General features: G+C 50.4%; 1 protein-coding gene across 2 annotated transcripts in view; it reads right to left on the bottom strand.

The window, feature by feature from the left end:
- ACBD6 (acyl-CoA binding domain containing 6) overlaps positions 1-11,789 on the bottom strand; it is an 81,568-nt gene extending 69,779 nt beyond the window's left edge. For both annotated transcript variants that reach the window (XM_069023150.1, XM_069023151.1), the window contains exons 1-3: positions 11,577-11,789; positions 4,754-4,818; positions 4,160-4,256 (exon numbers count right to left, since the gene is read on the bottom strand). In XM_069023150.1, coding sequence (XP_068879251.1) covers positions 4,160-4,256; positions 4,754-4,818; positions 11,577-11,774 — 360 coding nt within the window. In that variant the 5' untranslated portion in view covers positions 11,775-11,789. The remainder of the gene's footprint in view (positions 1-4,159; positions 4,257-4,753; positions 4,819-11,576) is intronic.
- Between the last annotated feature and the right edge of the window lie 5,439 nt (positions 11,790-17,228).

Here is a 17,228-nt window from a genome sequence, read left to right as displayed (position 1 = left end):
ATTAAGTTCTCCTATGTGTTTCAGCACTCAAAGCAAATAGGAAGAGGCCTCTAAGTGTTTGGGAAAGGATGCCACTGAAGTTCGTAGTGACAAGCTGTTCAGACTGGAACTGGTAAATGCGCAATATAAGAAATAGGAAAAGGAAATATTTAGAACCGAGTGATGCCAAAATTGCAATCAGCAAATGGAAGGCTAAATGTGCTGAGCAAATCTGGATGCTTTTTTTATTATTTATTTTTATTGTTTGAGCTGTGCCATATAACCATCTCGTTACAAGAAGGGATCAATAACAGCTCCCGGCCACCCCGCTGCGGTGTCGTGTCACACCTCCACCCACGGCCCCTGCAACACGATTTCACTGGAAGGGACATGTTTGATGCCGCTGAGAAGAGAAGTGCTGGCCTGCTTCTGCCTCTTTGGGTTTGAAAAATCTGGGTGCCTGAAGCCAGTGGGGATTTGTGCCATGCAATACACAGCAGAGATGAGAATTTTGGTATATGGGGGAATGGAAACACAGCCACTACGATTCTCAAAACCTGCAAGCACTGAAGTGCCCAATTACACAGCTATGTACCTGAGAACAAAGCTACTGCACGAAGATGCCAGACACCCAGCTCATGAAGGTGATACTCCCCAGGCCCCTGGGCCCACCACTGAGGCTGAAGGACAGCACCAGCCAGGGGGAATGCAGAGCCAGAGGGACGGGCATGTGGTGCTGGCAGGGAGGGCAGGTGAGCATCACCACCACGCTCACACCAGCCAAAGCCACCAAAAGCATCTGTCATTCGCTGCCAGTAAAGCAGGAAGAGGACAGGTGAACATGGGAGAAGAGAAGCAGCCGGGACATATCTTCCTTTGTAAAGGACCTGAAGCAGTGGGAGGTGTTGACGGCATGAAATGTTTCTGTTTAAGGCTGGAGAATGCAAAAGAATGGCTTCATAAATTATTCTCTGTTCTGGAGGAAGAGTGAATAGACTTGAAGGACAGATGATGTCTCTGAAATATGCAAATAGAGCTGAGCTGGTCCAAGCAATTACCTTTCCACTGCCTGGAACTTCAGACTGAAAGGAATGACTCACAAGAAACAAAAGATGTGCTAAAAAGTAGAAGATGACAAAGGAAGACTGCATCAAGAGGAGAATGGAGACAGCATGGAAAAGAATATTCCTGACCTCCTACTAACAGCTGCTCTTGGGAAAAGGAACAAAACAACCCACAACACACAGTAAGATCAGGCCAACACAGAGGGGCTGAATTGCAAAACATCCTGAAAGGCAATTGTGATTATTGGTTCTAGACAAACACAGCCATGAGATTCCCGTGGCTTCATGGATGTAAAGACAATGGACATCACCTCAAATATCCTCCAGGTTACCTGTTATTTTTAAAGATTTTCCAGCAAATAAAATGGCAAAATAAGTGCAGTGTGATCATTTCTTTCCAGATTTTAGACAAAGCTCTGAGAGAGAAGATTAGGCAGGACTGTGAGACAACCTGCGGGCAGCAAGGGTGAAAAAGAAATTAAACTACACTGGAAACAGCCAAGCAGATACGGTCAAAAACATCACACAAACTTCAGAGGGCACAGAACAGCTGCTGCCTCTCCACATTCAGCTGTCTCCTAATGAAGTGTGGGTAGTCCAAACTCAGTGCAGGAACAGGAAGCAGCAGGTGAGATTTTGGCTGCTATTAGAGTCCTCATTGCTTCTGGACACAAAGTCAGGGCAGTCCTACTGCATCAGAACTCTTTTGGATTTTTTTTTCCCCCCATCCAAAACAAAGATACTAAATTAAAGCAAGAACAGTCTGATGCTGAAAATGTACTAATAAAGAAACTGCAATACGAAAGAATGAACCAATGGAGAAACAAGAAAAAGGAATGAAGAAGTGGATCTATTTGGACTGCACAAGAAATACTGCATTTAGTTCCATTCTATTTACTAACAAAAGTACTGATAGCCTGAAGACTGCAGAACAGCAGCAAATCTGCTAAGGGAAAAATGAACCTATGAAAAAAATGAGCAGCTTTTAAACTTAAAATTTTGCATATTTCATTCTAAAGGATCAGGACAATAAAGCCCTTTTGGAAATATATGAAACAGGAGACTGAGGAGGATGTAAAATAACACAAAAGAGCAACTTTAATGGATGATATGAACTGTTGAAGATAAAGAAATTTGGGAACACTGAGAAAACTTTAAAATAGCAAAATTTACGAGGACGCACTATAAGAAATTGCACACCTTTGTACTGTAATTACTGTTTATGATTCATAATGATGTGAAAGCCAAACTTTTCGAATTTGTAACATGCACTTTATACTGCTTTTAACCAGACACTTGGAGTACTTCATTCACGATCTACAGAACCTAAGAAAAATCTGAAGGAACCCAGCAGATGAGCATGTAAAGGAGACACAATGACAGTGATGAAGCACCTTGTAATGTAGCCACAGCTCTTTTCTATAAATCCAATTTGAAACCTGAAGACTAAAGTAGCTATTTTATCTCCATCCCCTGACACATGCATCTCCATCATTTTAAAGAACAGAGCTCCCTCTCGTGGCTCCAGAACGTGGATTTGGTGGGGAGAAGGAAAAACTGGAGAGCAGCATGAGATGCATCAGAGAGGACTCCTGACAGCATTTTGGTCCTATAAAAGTGGAATTACAAGGATGCCATAGTAAGAAGGACAGGTGAATTCTTGTGAAGAAAGCAATGCCACCTCTACTTCAATGCTAACTTTTAAATCACATTTTCTGCTAAGGTGTAGTGGTTTGGTCTAAAATACTCATTACTGACATAAGGTGACCTCCTCGATTTAGGGGAAGAGGGGAGGAACAGTGCTGCCAACCTTTCTTTGTTTGCTATTCGGGTTCTCTAATATATTTGTTTTGTAAAAACCGACAGATTACTCCTCTTTCCTGGGTGACAGCTGTGTAACCTGAACCTCACTACTGTGACAGTAAGTATTTCTCTGAGGCAAGAAATGGAAGGGAATACCCAAAAAGCTAAGCCTGTCACCATGCTGAGAAGTTTCTTCAGGAAAGCACTGGGTATTTTGTTTGAATTTTTTTTTCCATTTTTAAATTACTATTCATGTGTTTCACTTGACACTTTCTTCATTCAGGATTATACATGGATTTTTACAAATTACTTTATTTCTGTATGAGAATTTTAGATTCCACCAGAATTTACCCAGCAAGCAGCCAGCTTTGGCTAACTGCACAGCACATTAAAATATTTTTCTCCAAGGCCATTAAAAAGGGCTTTTTCTAAGTGCCAGCGTTTCTTTGCTGCAAAACCACTGTCAGTGGCATGAAACATGTAAAAAAAATTAACCTTAAGTCTCAAGAACAGCATCAGAAGATAACTCAGAATCAAATTGTTGATTCATAAGATTGTGCCCACACAATTTTGCTTCCAAAGCACAGGAGCATAGAAGAACAAATTTCCTACCTTGAGAAGAAGTTACCATGCCTTCAGCATTTTACTATTACTGAAATAACTCTACTCTATTTCCAAAGGCTATACTTTTTCTAAAGACCAATCCTTTTTGAAAATTGTATAAAAATCAGTCTACAAATAGGAGATATCCTTAAGGATTCAATCAAGTAATAAACCTGGTAGATGAAAGACAGATTAATTAAAATGACAGTACAGTCTCCCTATAACACACAGATACAGACTTGTTATGTTGGAGTACCTAATCATAATCAGATTTGGTAATTTCCTGCATCGAAACAAAAAGGAAACATTTTTAGAATTGATCATTCAGTTCACGTCACTTTCATGGAGATTGCTTTCTATTGATCAACACTTAAATAGTAGTTGAAAAGAGAAGGATGAGAAAAGGATAAAAAGTGTCTTTACATGCTAAATACAGCATGAACCAATAAGAGCAAAATAAATTAGATCACTACAGCCAAACCAACCCTGTGCATGCGCTCACTGTAATGAAGATCATTATGAATGAAAGAGATGGCTCTTCATGCTTCAGTCATAACAAAAGGAGAGTTTTAAAAATTAATTTAGACTTTAATCTGCTCAAAATGAAGTTCACCATGCAGCAATTAAAGCCTGTGAGAAGCTGAACCATTGTCAGCTTTACAAAGACCACCTCTGGTTTGTTTTCCGAACAATATTTCCACGTTTCCTACCTGCGGATTCCAGCTGGGGTCGAGTTTTTTCACTGCAGCAACGTACTCCTGCATAGCCTGGTGAGGGCTGGTATCTCCCAGGGCTTTCCAAGCCTCCCTAGGAGCAACAGCAAAACATCAGTGAGCCCCTTGGAGACAGCACAAGGTGGTTTTATAGAGACATCGGTGGAACACACTGAACAAATTCCTCAAAATCCTTTCAGGGCATGCAAAGCCATCTTTCATTCGGCTTGAAACAGTCAACTTTTCTCTGAGGCCATGAATGGCCACTGTCAGTGCAGCTCTGTTGTGAAAGGATCTTTCAGGGGATCCTGATCCAGGCTGGGACACAGTTTGTGTTCACAGAGCTCCAGCTTTTTTGTTGTGTGCAGGCCAGTTCTGGATGAAGACAGTAAATACAGGAGTCTGGTATTTCACATCTGTATCAGGCACAGCTGCAAACGTTTCCCTGTTAAACAAAGGATTTTAAAGCCACTTCAGTGGCAGACTTTCCAAGCTGACATCCCCTAGGTCCATAATCTGTCAACAAATGAGACAAGATGCAACAAAAAGTAGAGCCAGAAATTGCTAGAAATGACAAGGATTTCCTCTTACCATTTCTGCTTTCCCTCAAAATCAAAGAAGCTTGGCTTGGGGGTATTACAGGTTCCAAGTTTCACCTAAAGAAAAGAAATTTCCTTCTGTCAGAACAAAACAAAGGGGACTTGCACAAGGAAAATTCTGTGTTCTGATGGTTTCAGGGTAACTGTGTCATGAGGCCAGAAGAAAGGTTTTTTTGGGAAACAGCTTCGTCAACCCCATCCTACCCCTGCTTTAGCACCTCTGCATCCCTGGGTGCTCTTTGCATGATGCAAGGGAAGCAATTTTGTTATGCAGCTCATTTCTTTTGCATGCATTACCCACAGGGACAACCAGCAAGTGATTTCTCACTAATGTTATGTTTATTACCCAGCCAAATGCCTCATCCCCCACCAGTATAAAGAAAAATTCTGTTGATTAGGGTTTCTACAGAGATGATTATTCATTAAGGCTGAAATTCACCTGCTTCCACACAAAGCTCGAGCAAACAGACTTTGCTTAATTATTTTCAAGGTCCTCTGGAAGGCAAGGGGACAAACCCGGAGCAAAGGAATGCCAGGCAGCTCCTGGATCTGCTCCGAGGCACCCGGCTGCACGGGAGCCCTGCGTGAGAGACAAGTCAAGGCCCGAGGGCCAGAGATGAACCAATCTGTCAGAAACAAGGCAGAAATTAAAATGTGGGGGGTGAAAATAAAAAACACAAGGAAGAAAGGGAACGAGCCAGAACCCAGGGACAGATATATGGAAAAAGTGTCATAGCCAGTGAAAAATTGACTTGGTGCCAGTGGGATCCAGGCAGTTTCCCACGTATAAAATTTTTTTAACACAAGGATGATGGGTGGAAGACTAGAAGCCAGAGCTGAACCACGGCTCCAAATGCAGCAGCCCCTGGGAAGCAGTTACCACACCCAGTCCCCGTAGGAGAGGGCACAGCACAGAGGGGACCCCAGGGAGGGAACACAGGCACATCCTGGAGGTGGGCAAAGGCTGCTGGATGTTTTGTTAGCCAAGCAAAACCAAACTGCATTCAGCAATGTTTTATGAAATATGCTCAAGTGTTCAGGCAGGTGAAGTGCTTAAATCAACTAACAATTCTTCACCTTAACAGGGTGGGGATTTTATGCTGAGGATGGAATCATTAATCAGGCTTTAAGGAGAGCATGCCCATGCTGAGAGATATTTATTAGTTACACTATGTTTTCATTTAAAGTGTTAGAGGATATGAGTGACTGTAACTGAAATTAATTTTCTCTATATCTGACTGTCTCCCAGTGAGCAATTCATCCAAATTAGAACATCTTAGCTGGCCTTTAAAACAACATATTGCATTTCATGGAGAAATAGAATAGGCTAGCAACAGTTAAGTTCTATAAATCAATCACAACCCATGTAGTCTAAATGTTCTACTATGCTCTGAGGTGGATCGGACCACTTGTTTCAAAAAGCAAAACAAACAGGGGAATAAAATGCAAATTCATTATCTGTATGGAAAATGCCTGCTTGGCAATTCTTTAGTTCAACAGCCAAGCTGCAAAAATTGGCCAAGATAGATAAAAAAAAAAAAAAAATCTGCTTTAATATTAATTTTCCACTGCCATCATCAAAACACGACAGCAGTTTCCTCTCTGGAGATTTGGCACTCAAAGGCTGTTCTAGCATTGGGGAAGACTGTTAGTAACATCGATAGTAATACAAATCAAGGAACAGTAGTTAAATTTCATCCATCAAGAGGGGGAAAAAGTGCACTTGTGCCCTGCTTGCTATTTTAAGATATATTAAAAAGGCTTGCAGCGGTTTTGTTGGAAAGAATAAAAGACAAGATTTTGGCTCCTCTCTTTTTGCCGCAAGACTCCATAATGCAGGAGAAACCAACCAGGAATTTAACGTAAGAGGGGACCCGAGCCCGACAGCTGAGGCAGGGCAGTTAAACATGCCAATACTGACAAAAAAGGGCAAAATTTTGTGCAGGACTCTGTCCTCCTGCTACTTCCCTAGAGGACCTCAAAAGCTGCTTTATTCCATAGCCAGCACAAAGACAAGGGCCTGTATTAGTATTTTAAATTAAGACTTTCTCATTCCGTGTCCAGAAAATAATTATTGAAGGTCTCTAGGGTGCTGACTGGTCACTTGATGCTCAGCCCTCCTCATTTACAGTTCATCAGCTGCATTAAAAGAACATGACAGCCAGAATGCATTAAAAACTTCCTGGTATTGCTTCTGCATGCAGAGCTGCCTGCAGGCGCTATCCTCATGAGTTGCACAAACGTGACCCAGGCAGCCCCAACCAGGCAGTGTCTGCAGCCATCTCCATTTGTGACCAAAATAAATCTGGAAACCTTGGATGAGGCCTTCACCTGAGAGCTGAAGGTCAATGACATTCAGAAGAGGGAGAGATACTCAGAAATGTGTTCACGGTGTACGCCATCTCCATACAACTTTAGCTGCTGCTCCACACCGTGAGAAACCTTGAGATTCTCCTCGCACATTACTCCACGACTGGTTTCCCCTCCCTGGTGGTGGTGAAATGGCTCTTTGCTAATTTTTCTGCCAATATATTTATACAGCAGGATGTTCCAGCCAAACATTCCTACCTGACTGTAAATCTTTTAAGGTGAATTGTATTTGCAGCCTCCCTGTGGAGCAGTAACAGGAACAGAACCTCCCTGGACAGCAGGACTAAGCTCTCACTGTACACAAGCCAAGTAAGCTAAATTTCTTTTTCAAGATGGCAATTCCCGCCTGCTCCTGCCCACAGCTCTGCCCCAACCCATGGGAAAGCCCTGACTGAAAATGGGGTGTAAGGAAGAACAAGCAAACACCAGCCACAGAAGGGGTCATGATGACCAAGGGACTGCATGTCCCAGAGAGTGACCCTGGTAACAACCAAGTCAGTGCCATCACACGGCTCCATGCTGCAGGAAGCTGCCAGCAGAAATTCCTGTGTTCAGGGCAGGCTTGCAGCATCACGGTCCACAATATTTGAAAGACATCATGCAAAGCTGGTATTACATTCTTGAGCCCACACTCGGGGACAGTACAAACCCCATTTTGCTGTCAGCACTGGATTTCCAGCTTGCCAGCACCCCCCAGCATTTACACAGACACATCCTCCTCCTGGCAGGGCAGTCTTCCCAGTCCAGTAACGTCCAGCAAGTTCTGGACTCCTACCCCTATCTAAATCACCACTACTACACTGGTCTCCACTACTGCACCTTCTGAACCTCAGATTTCTACATCCTCAACACGATGGGCAAGCGCTCCCTTCACTTGACCACTACAGACACAAGGCTCAGACCAGTGATTTGCCCAAAGCAACACAGAAAGTAGTGGAAGGAAAGAAAAATCAGTCCCAGTCCAGAGCCTTATGGACTGGTCTGTTCTTCCTCCTGTTGTGGGGCAGAGTCATAAACTCAGCAACATCTTCTAAAAACCTCACTGGAGATGACAACTAAGCAATTCCCTTATTTTCAAGTCTCTGACACATAAACAAAATCAGAGAGAAAAGTAATAAAATCCTGAAATGGCCTCCAATAGAAGGTAATAAAATTCCAGGAAAATGCCTATATACCCAAACAGTTTGAAATAAATAATGTACAGTATTTTAACAGAAAGCTCAGCTGTTACTGTCACCTCTTTTATGACGGTGCTGTATCTTAAATCAAAGCCCTTAGTGACACAAAACACTAAACTGGGAAAAGACAAGGATGCCAAATCAAGGACAGTGGACAGATCTGAGTCAGCACCTTTTGTGTGCCAGCAATTCCACCGTCCACCGGGGTGATATATTAGCAGCTCATTATGCATCCTGATACCGCTGCCGTAATTAAATACAGAAAACTTGCATTAAGCGCCCTCGGTTTGATTTAAAGCACAAAATGCTGCAAAACTTAAAAGTTAGCAGGGCATAATCCCGCCAGTAGCTGTGCTAGCAAACCTCTCCCATCTCCAGTGCCAGCACTACACTCCCAAGCACTCTTACAGAGGGATGGCACCTTTCCGAACTGGGAAGACACAGAAATCCAGGAGCCAAGCACAGCCTGAAACCGAGGAGCACAAAGGCACTTGCTGTCACATCCTGCTTGGTCAGGGACACAGGAGAAGGACACAGAAGTGCCCTGTTCTCCTCAGTGGAAGGCAGCTGGAAATCTGTGCTGACAAAGTGTTAATTGTCAGCTTTTCCTGACTTGTATCAAAACTCCAGTGAAACAGCTTCTGATTTTAGCAATTTTTAATATTAAACTCCTTATTGGTTTTACAGAGCTAACACCAGGAAACCCTCTGGAGTCTGTGGACAATCATGAGCTGAAAAGCAAGCAATCCCTTCCCATTTCCACCCAGGACAGTCACAAAGCATTTGAAACAGAGCAAAAACCAAAGAATATTTGCAACAAGCATCCTGAGAATACAGACAAAAAAATGATAGAAAAGACGCCTTTTTCATCTCATCCTGTAAAATTCTCCTAGTACTTTTTTTTCCTATGCTCCTTTTTCTTACAAGGGAAAGAGAAACCTGGAGATCTGTTTAAACGCTAAGCACAATCTGAAAACAAAACCTCACGTGACCTGCCTGCTTTTAACATAATTACTGGTCCACAAACCACAGCCTGGGAGCTGCCAGCTTAGAGGATAATTAAATATTGCACTAAAAAATTGAGAGCACTTATACACAGCAGTAGCAGGACACAGGTAATCCATGTGGGAGGAACATACACGGAAGATGTGCACACCCAGCTTTGTCTATTTGTCCAAATGAGTGGGATTCAGTTCTCAGGCTGAGGCAGCATCTCTTGCCACACACTTGAGCCACAGAACCATAGAATGGTTTGGCTTCGAAGGGACCTTAAAGATCAACTAGTTCCAAGCCCCTGGCACGGACAGGGACACCTTCCACTACACCAGGCTGCTCAGAGCTCCATCCAGCCTTTATTTGTACTTTCACTCTTTCCTCTTCCGGGTGTAACAATACTTACAGTTTTCTCTTTCTCCACTTTAAGTGATTGTTACAGTCCTTTGCAACTGGCGCTATTTTTGGTTTGTTTCATGTAACTTCTCCCCCTGCAGCAGGAAGAAGTTACATTGTGTATTTCGGCAGGATGCATCCTACAGCTTGCTCAGGTCACAGGGCCTGAACGGGAAAAGGGGGCTGTGTTCAAGGTTACAGCCAGCCCCAACCAGCTCCGTTTCCCAGCCCACTCGCCAGTCCTCCACAGACAGGTCTGCACAGGCGCGTCCTTTGCGACGCCCCCAAAGAGGCAGTGCCCACCCCTGGGACACTGGTGCACATCCCGCTGTCTCCAACAGGGAGATGGGCCCTGAGCACCACCTCTCCAACCAGTCCCACAGCCTCATCCCCCAGCAGGCACAGGGAGCTGGGAAAACACAGCCATGGCAGTGGGATTTACCAGTCAAGTGACTCTGCAAAGCCTCAGGGACGCTGACAGGCCACCAGCCTGCCTGAGAGCTGCGCTGCCAACGGCAAGGGACAGATCCTCCACACCAATTTCAGCCACCGTGGACTCTGCCAAAGCCAAACCAATGCCACAGAATCGTTAAGGTTGGAAAAGACCCCCACGATCATTCAGTCCAACCTTCGGCCAAACGCCCCCATTCCCACTAAACCCTATGGCAAAGTGCCACAGCTACACAGTTTTTGAACACTTCCAGTGATGGTGATCCCACCACTTCCCTGGGCAGCCCATTCCAGTGTTTTCCCACTCCTTCAGGCAAGAAATTTTTCCCAGTATCCAACCTGGACTTCCCCTGGCACAACTTGAGTCTGTTTCCTGTCGTTCAACGGGTGCAGGGTCAAGGCCACCCACACTGAGCAAGGGTGAGAGGTGAGGAACAACAACCAGGGTGCTGGATTTACAGAAGCATCTGGTTTGGAAAAGACCTCTGAGATCACCGAGTCCAGCCTCAGACCGATCACCACTGTGACAACCAGACCATGGCACTAAGGGCCACGTCCAGCTGTTTCTTACGCACTTCCAAGAACAGTGCCTCCACCGCCTCCCTGGGCAGCCCCTTCCAATGCCTGACCACCCTTTCAGTGAGGAATTCTTCCTGATGTCCAACCTGAACTGCACCCGGCCCAGCTTAAGGCCATTTCCTTTTGTCCTGTCACTTGTTACTCAGGAGCAGAGCCTGACCCCCACCTGGCCACAACCTCCTCTCAGGTGCTTGTAGAAAGCAACAAGGTTCCTCTGAGCCTGCTCTACTCAAGGCGGAGCCCCCCCAGCTGATCTTCACCAGACTTTTGCTCCAGACCCTTCTGTTACCTTCTCCGGACACACTCCACCCCCTCAATGTCCTTCTGGAATTGAGAAGCCCAAAACAGAACCCAGAATTTGAGATGCGGCCTCACCCATGCCCAGCACAGGGGGTCGCTCCGTGCCCTGGTCCTGCTGGAACTGAAAATTTCTATTCTCTGCTATTTATCACCGGTCACACTACGGCTGATACCGGCTAGGATGTCCTTGGCCTTCCTGGGCTCGCGTTCAGCTGCTGTCGAGCAGCATCCCCAGGTCCTTTCCCGCTGGGGCACTTCCCAACCACTCTTCCCCCGAGTTTCGCGGGGCTCTGTCCCACCAGGCTCCCTCCACCTGCCCCGCAGGAGCGGCCGCCGCTGTCCCGGAGGGAGATACCGCCGCTCCCACCCCCGCCCGGGACGCAACTTTCCTCCTCGGCACCGGCGCCACATTTTGGGCCGCAGTCCCGCAGGCACGTGGCGCGGGGGAGCGCCGGGCCCGGCCCCTCGGGGCACCGCAGCGGCCTCGCCCCCCAGCGCGGCCCGCCCGCCCCGGGGCCCCGCTCAGCCCGCGGGCCGGTCCCGCCTCACCTGCTTGTAGCGGGCGTAGAGGTAGAGCAGCTGCTCCTTGCTGGCGGCGGGCAGCAGCGAGGGGAGCCGCTCGGCCGCCTGCTCGAAGAGCGCGGGCAGGTCCCGGCCCGGCGGCGCCGCGCCCGTGGCCGCCGCCTCGGAGCCCGAGCTGAGCTCGCCGCCGCTCCCGCCCGCCGCCGACAGCGGGGGCGACGCCATGGCGGCCCGCGCCCGCCCCGGTCCGCCCGACAACGCGCTCCCCCGCCGCGCCTCGGTACGCGCGCCCGCGCCGCCCGCGGGAAACGCGCGCGGCGCACGAGGGTTCCGGGCGGCGGCGGATCCGCATGTCGGCGAGCGGCGACATGACGTAGAATCACAGATTGGTTTGGGTTGGGAGAGACCTCCGAGATCACCGAGTGCAAACGTTCCCCCAGCGGCACCAACATGTTCACCACTAAACCATGTCCCCAGGTGCCACATCCACGCGTTTTGTGAGCGCTTACAGGGATGTGCCTGCCCTGGGCAGCCTGTCCCAAAGACTGACAACCCTCTCCGTACAAAAACTTTCCTCGTGTCAAATCTAAACCTCTCCTGCCGCAAGTTGAGGCCGTTTACTCTCATCCTGTCGCTTGTTGCCTGGGAGAAGGGGCTGACACTGAGCTCATTCCACCCTCCTGTCAGGGGGTTGTGGAGAGCGAGATCTCCCCTGAGCCTCCTCAGCTCCCTCAGCCGCTCCTCACCAGACTCCTGTGCTCCAGACCCTTCTCCAGCTCTGCTGCCCTTCTCTGGACTTGCTCCAGCACCTCAATGTCCTTCCTGAATTGAGCGGCCCAGAACTGGACACAGGATTCAAGGCGTGACCTCACCAGTGTCCAGCACAGGGGGACAGGTTAAGGGGGTGGATCTTCAAGCTCATCCAGTCCCACCCCCGCCATGGGCTGGGACACCTCCCACTGTCCCAGGGTGCTCCAAGCTCCATCCAACCTGGCCTCGGACACTTCCAGGGATGGGGCAGCTACAGCTTCTCTGGGCAACCCCTTCCGCGCCCCCAAACCCCCTTTGCGCCCGGCTGCCACCCGCGTCCCCCGCGGTCCCGTCCCGGGGCTGCCGCCGCCGTCTCCTCGACATCCTCCTCCTCTTTCTCCTTCTCCTCCTCCTCCTCCTTCTCTTCTCCCTCCCGGGACCACTGGAGGGCACTCGCGGCCCGCTCCGGGCCGGTCCCGGCGGGATCGCTGTCAGCCGGGATCCTCCCCTGCACCCCTGTCCCGGCGGCAGAGCCCTCCTCCTCTCCGCGGGGCCCGGTATCAGCGGGGATCCTCCCGGGACACGACGTGCGGTGTCAGCCCGGATGAACCCGGCACACGACGTGCGGTGTCAGCGGGCGCCTCCCGGGTTCCCAGGGGTGACCCTGCCCTACCCTCCCCTGGCCGGGGATCCCGGCCAAGAGCCACCCCAGAGGTGATTTATATTTATCCCGGTATCTGCTTCGGGTGGAAAATTTCCCTCTCCCGCGCACAGCTGTCGAGTTCCATCTCCTTCCTTCCTCCACCCCCGGCCGCGGCGAATGGCAGCCCCGAGCCCGCGGGGAGCCCTCGGCCACCCCGCAGCCCCCGGCCCGCTCCGTGCTGGGGGGGCTGCGAGCCGGGGGTCTCGGTTTAGGGGTCGCCGTGTCACCCCGAGGTACTGGGTGATGGATGAGGATGAAGGTGCTTCCCGCACATGCCCTGGTCCCTCCCAGCCGCATCCCACATCCCTGACAGAATAGAAAATTCCCTGCGTTGGAAGGGACCCACAAGGATCATCGAGCTCAACTCCTTGTCCCGAACAGGACACCCCCAAAAGTCCCACCATGTGCCTGAGAGTCTTGTCCAAATGTTTCTTGAGCTCTGTCAGCCTTGATGATGTGACCCCCTCCCTGGGGAGCCTGTTGAGTGCCCAGCCACTCTCTAGGTAAGGAACCTTGCTCTGGCATCCAGCCTAACCCTCCCTTGACACAGCTCCATGCCATTCCCTCAGGGCCTGTCACTGGGATGCTCCAGCTTGCTGCCTTGGCTGTGTTGGGGCTTTTTCTGCTGCTAAGAAAAGCCTCTGGCACCCAGTGAGGCTGTGAAGAGATTAAGAGGATAAAAGCCAACTTTTTCTGCTCAGCAGCCTGTGAGCAATGCGTGCACCCACTTTTCCATCCAGGGGCTTGCAGAGGAAAATGCAGGAGCTGTGGAAGAAAAAAGAGCTTCCATGAGGGGCGTGAATAAGCTGGCTTTTATTCCTTTTACTCTCTTCACAGCCTCACTGGGTGCCAGAGGCTTTACTTGGGGGTGAAAAAGCCCCAAAATAGCCAAGGCAGCAAGCTGGAGCACCCCAGTGACAGGCCTTGAGGGAATGGCATGGAGCTGTGTCAGGGGAGGGTTAGGCTGGATGTCAGAGCAAGGTTCCTCACCCAGAGGGTGTTTGGGCACTGAACAGGCTCCCCACGGAAGTGGTCACAGCACCAAGCCTCACAGAATTCAAGAAACACTTGGACAAGACTCTCAGGCACATGGTGGGATTTTTGGGGCTGTCCTGTGCAGCACCAGGAGTTGGACTCGATCCTTATGTGTCCCTTCCACCTGAGAATATTCTATGTTTGTATGGTCACTGAGGCACCTGGACATAGCCATGCAGGGCCACCTACACGGTCCCACTGGGCCACAGAGCCATGGCACTGTCCCTGTCCCTGAAGTGGGATGAGTGTAGTTACACCACAGCCCTCCAGGAAAAGGGAGGGTGATGGATGAGGATGAAGGTGCTTCCCGCACATGCCCTGGTCCCTCCCAGCCACATCCCACATCCCTAACAGAATATAAAATACCCTGAGTTGGAAGGGATCCCTGCATCCCAGCTTGGCCGAGTGGGGTGGTGGGGCCCCAGTCTCGGCTCAGTATCAGACTGGGGACAGATTCAGCTGTGCCAGAGCCAGGAATGTGCTTGCAAGCACCCACTCTTCCCCCAGTCGCTTTCTGTGGGGACAAAGGGCACCCTGCTGGTCTATGGCCCCACAGCTGCCTTGCCTGTGTGGGGTGGAGGAAGCCCTGGTTTGAAACGGGAAGGGGGAAAAAGGCTGAACCAACGAGGCTCTGCCACTTGCAAATTAAGGAATATACCTCTCTATATATACATGGCTGACTAACACCCAGCCTCGTAGACAAACTGCGGTATTTACAGCGACTCGTCCCCCCACGGCCCCGCAGCCGCCCCGTCCGCCTCCATCCATCCATCCATCCATCCATCCATCCATCCATCCATCCATCTGGCCGTGCCCGCCCGGCCAGCCCCGCTCGGCCCGGGCCGAGCCTGCCGGCGCTCCGCAGGCAGCCAGGCGGGCTGGCAGCGGGAATCCGCTTGGAATAGCTTGGGAGAAGTACTCGCAGCGAATGAACTGGAGCGCACAGCCTCCGCACGCTCCCGGCGCGTCTCCATGGTGAGAGAGGCCTCCCTGCCTCGCCGGGTCCCTTCTCCAGAGCGCTCGCAGCTCCTACCAGCTCTCCTTCACTTTTTCCTTGCCTTTTTTTTTTTTTTTTTTTAAGGGGGCCTGATCCTTCCTCCCACCCCCTCGCTCTGACAGGCGTGGGAGCAGGTTTGATGCAAGGCGCCCGTGGAGGTTTCAGGATGGAAACACTGAGGATGGGGCTGCTGGGCTCAGACACGCTGCACCTGCTCCACAGGATGATGTGGATGTAGTTGCTGGCTCCCAGCAGCCTGGGAGAGAGCAGAATGGGAGCTCAGGGGATGCCAGGGCCAGCGCCCTTGTGCCGGGTGCACCAACCACCCCCTGCAAACATCAGGTGGTGCAGGGCTGGGAGAGCCCCCAGTCACCCAAGTACGAGCCAGGTCAAATTCGGCCCATTCCCCCAGCCCTGGGCTACAGAGCACACAAAACCAGAAGCATTTCAAGCACCAAGTGGTAAAAAAAATCATGCATGGCCCTTGCATGGGCTGCATGTGTGGGTCTGCCCCAGGTCCCACGCTGGGATAGCAAAGACACAATAACAGGCTGTGACCAGCAGTGCCAAGCAGGGAAAAAATATCCCAGCATAATTATCATATCCATCCTGCTGGTCAGCCTGTCATTGTCCCTGTGCACAGGGCAGAGGCCACCGCACACACCAAGCCCCGGCCAGCCTGAAAGCGACGATCCCTGCAAGCTAAGCTGTGATTACATTTCTTTTTTCCACAACAAAAGGAGAAAGAGGCAGCTAAGAGCTGGTTCGTTTGTAGCCGTGCCTTTTGCCGTGGGAGACACCTGCCTCTGGAGGAGGAGCAGGCTGGGGATGTGTGTGGCTCCCGAGTGGCACAGGGAGCCAGGGGAAGCCCAGGCACGCTCCCCGCCCTGGCACAGCCCCCAGCACACCTCAGCCTGGCACGTGTCACCCCACTGTGGGCAGAGCTGCTCCTCTGGTTAATAAACGTCCCCTCCTGCCCCCTGAGCTCCTCCAGGCTACCTGTTGCAAATGTCCTCATCCTGCTACTCCTTTTCTTCGTCTCCCTCATCACTTTTTGGGAGATTTGCTCCCTGCACCCGTGTCTCAGGGGGAGAACCCTCCTCCCCATTGTGCCTCCCACCATCCCCATGCCAGGGCACAGGAGAGACCAGGAGAGATTCACTTCTGACTGAGCCTCTGCCTTTGCTGAACATCCCCGTAGGGCACCACCAAGCCCAGTCAAAGCCAAGGAACCCCCTGCCTTGCCTGCATGTGGAGCCTGGAGCTGTGTGGGTGGCAGCTGCCTGCCAAAGCCATTTCTTGGCAGAACACGAGGGGAACGGCTGAGAACTTTTTCTCTGGCCCCCAAGATCACAAAGTCCTCACTGTGAAAACCCAGGCTGTGCTGCCAGTTTTGGGCAGGCAGCACTCCGGAGCCATGCTTCGGGCTCCATGCTTTACCCCACCTTCTCTTCCGTGCTGCTCCCACCTCCTGTATCCACTCTGTGTCCTGCACCCAGAAGGTCCTTGCCCTGCTCTGGTGGCTTCCAAATCCCACACACCCCATGCAGAAAGCAGAACCCAGAGCATAGACCCTCCCTGCACTGAGCAGAGCCACCCTCCCTCCCTGCCTGGAGCAGAGGAGGAGGGCTTGCACGGGGCTCGGGCTCATCAGGCAGGGATGGGGCAGTGTGTGCCTGTCTCAGCTTGTGATTTCCATCTGCAATATCGATTTTTCACATGTGTTGCTACACAAATCACAGCACCTGCCTGGCCTTCACCCCTGCAGTGGGAGAGGGAGGAGTGGACACAACCACTGACCGCTGCCCCGTCCTCTGCACACTCATTGCTTTAGCAGAGAGACAAAACCCCCTGCTTGTTGTTCACCCTGTGTGTTCCCTCTGAGCAAGGCACACCAAATGCACACTCTGCTCGGTGTTTTTGAGAACCAACACCTGCCACAGCAGCCAGGACCCCGCAGTGTGGCTGCAAGAGCTGTGCCCCTCCATCCCTGACAAGGGACGTGATTTCCAAGAAATGGAGTCACAGGCAACAGGAAACCAAAATTCAATACTGGCTAGGGAAGAAGTTAAACAAAGGACTGAGGTCTCTGCCCTGGCATTAGCAAGGCCTCCCTCACATGCATCACCTCCAAGGAGTTTGGCTCCGTTGCACATTTTCCCTGCATTTGTTACAGCAGCAGGGCCATTTGCTT

The sequence above is a fragment of the Aphelocoma coerulescens genome, chromosome 8 (genome assembly GCF_041296385.1).
Source record: "Aphelocoma coerulescens isolate FSJ_1873_10779 chromosome 8, UR_Acoe_1.0, whole genome shotgun sequence".
NCBI lineage: Eukaryota > Metazoa > Chordata > Aves > Passeriformes > Corvidae > Aphelocoma > Aphelocoma coerulescens.
The sequence above is the reverse complement of the archived record's forward strand: the minus strand, read 5'-3'. Positions and strand labels throughout refer to the sequence as shown.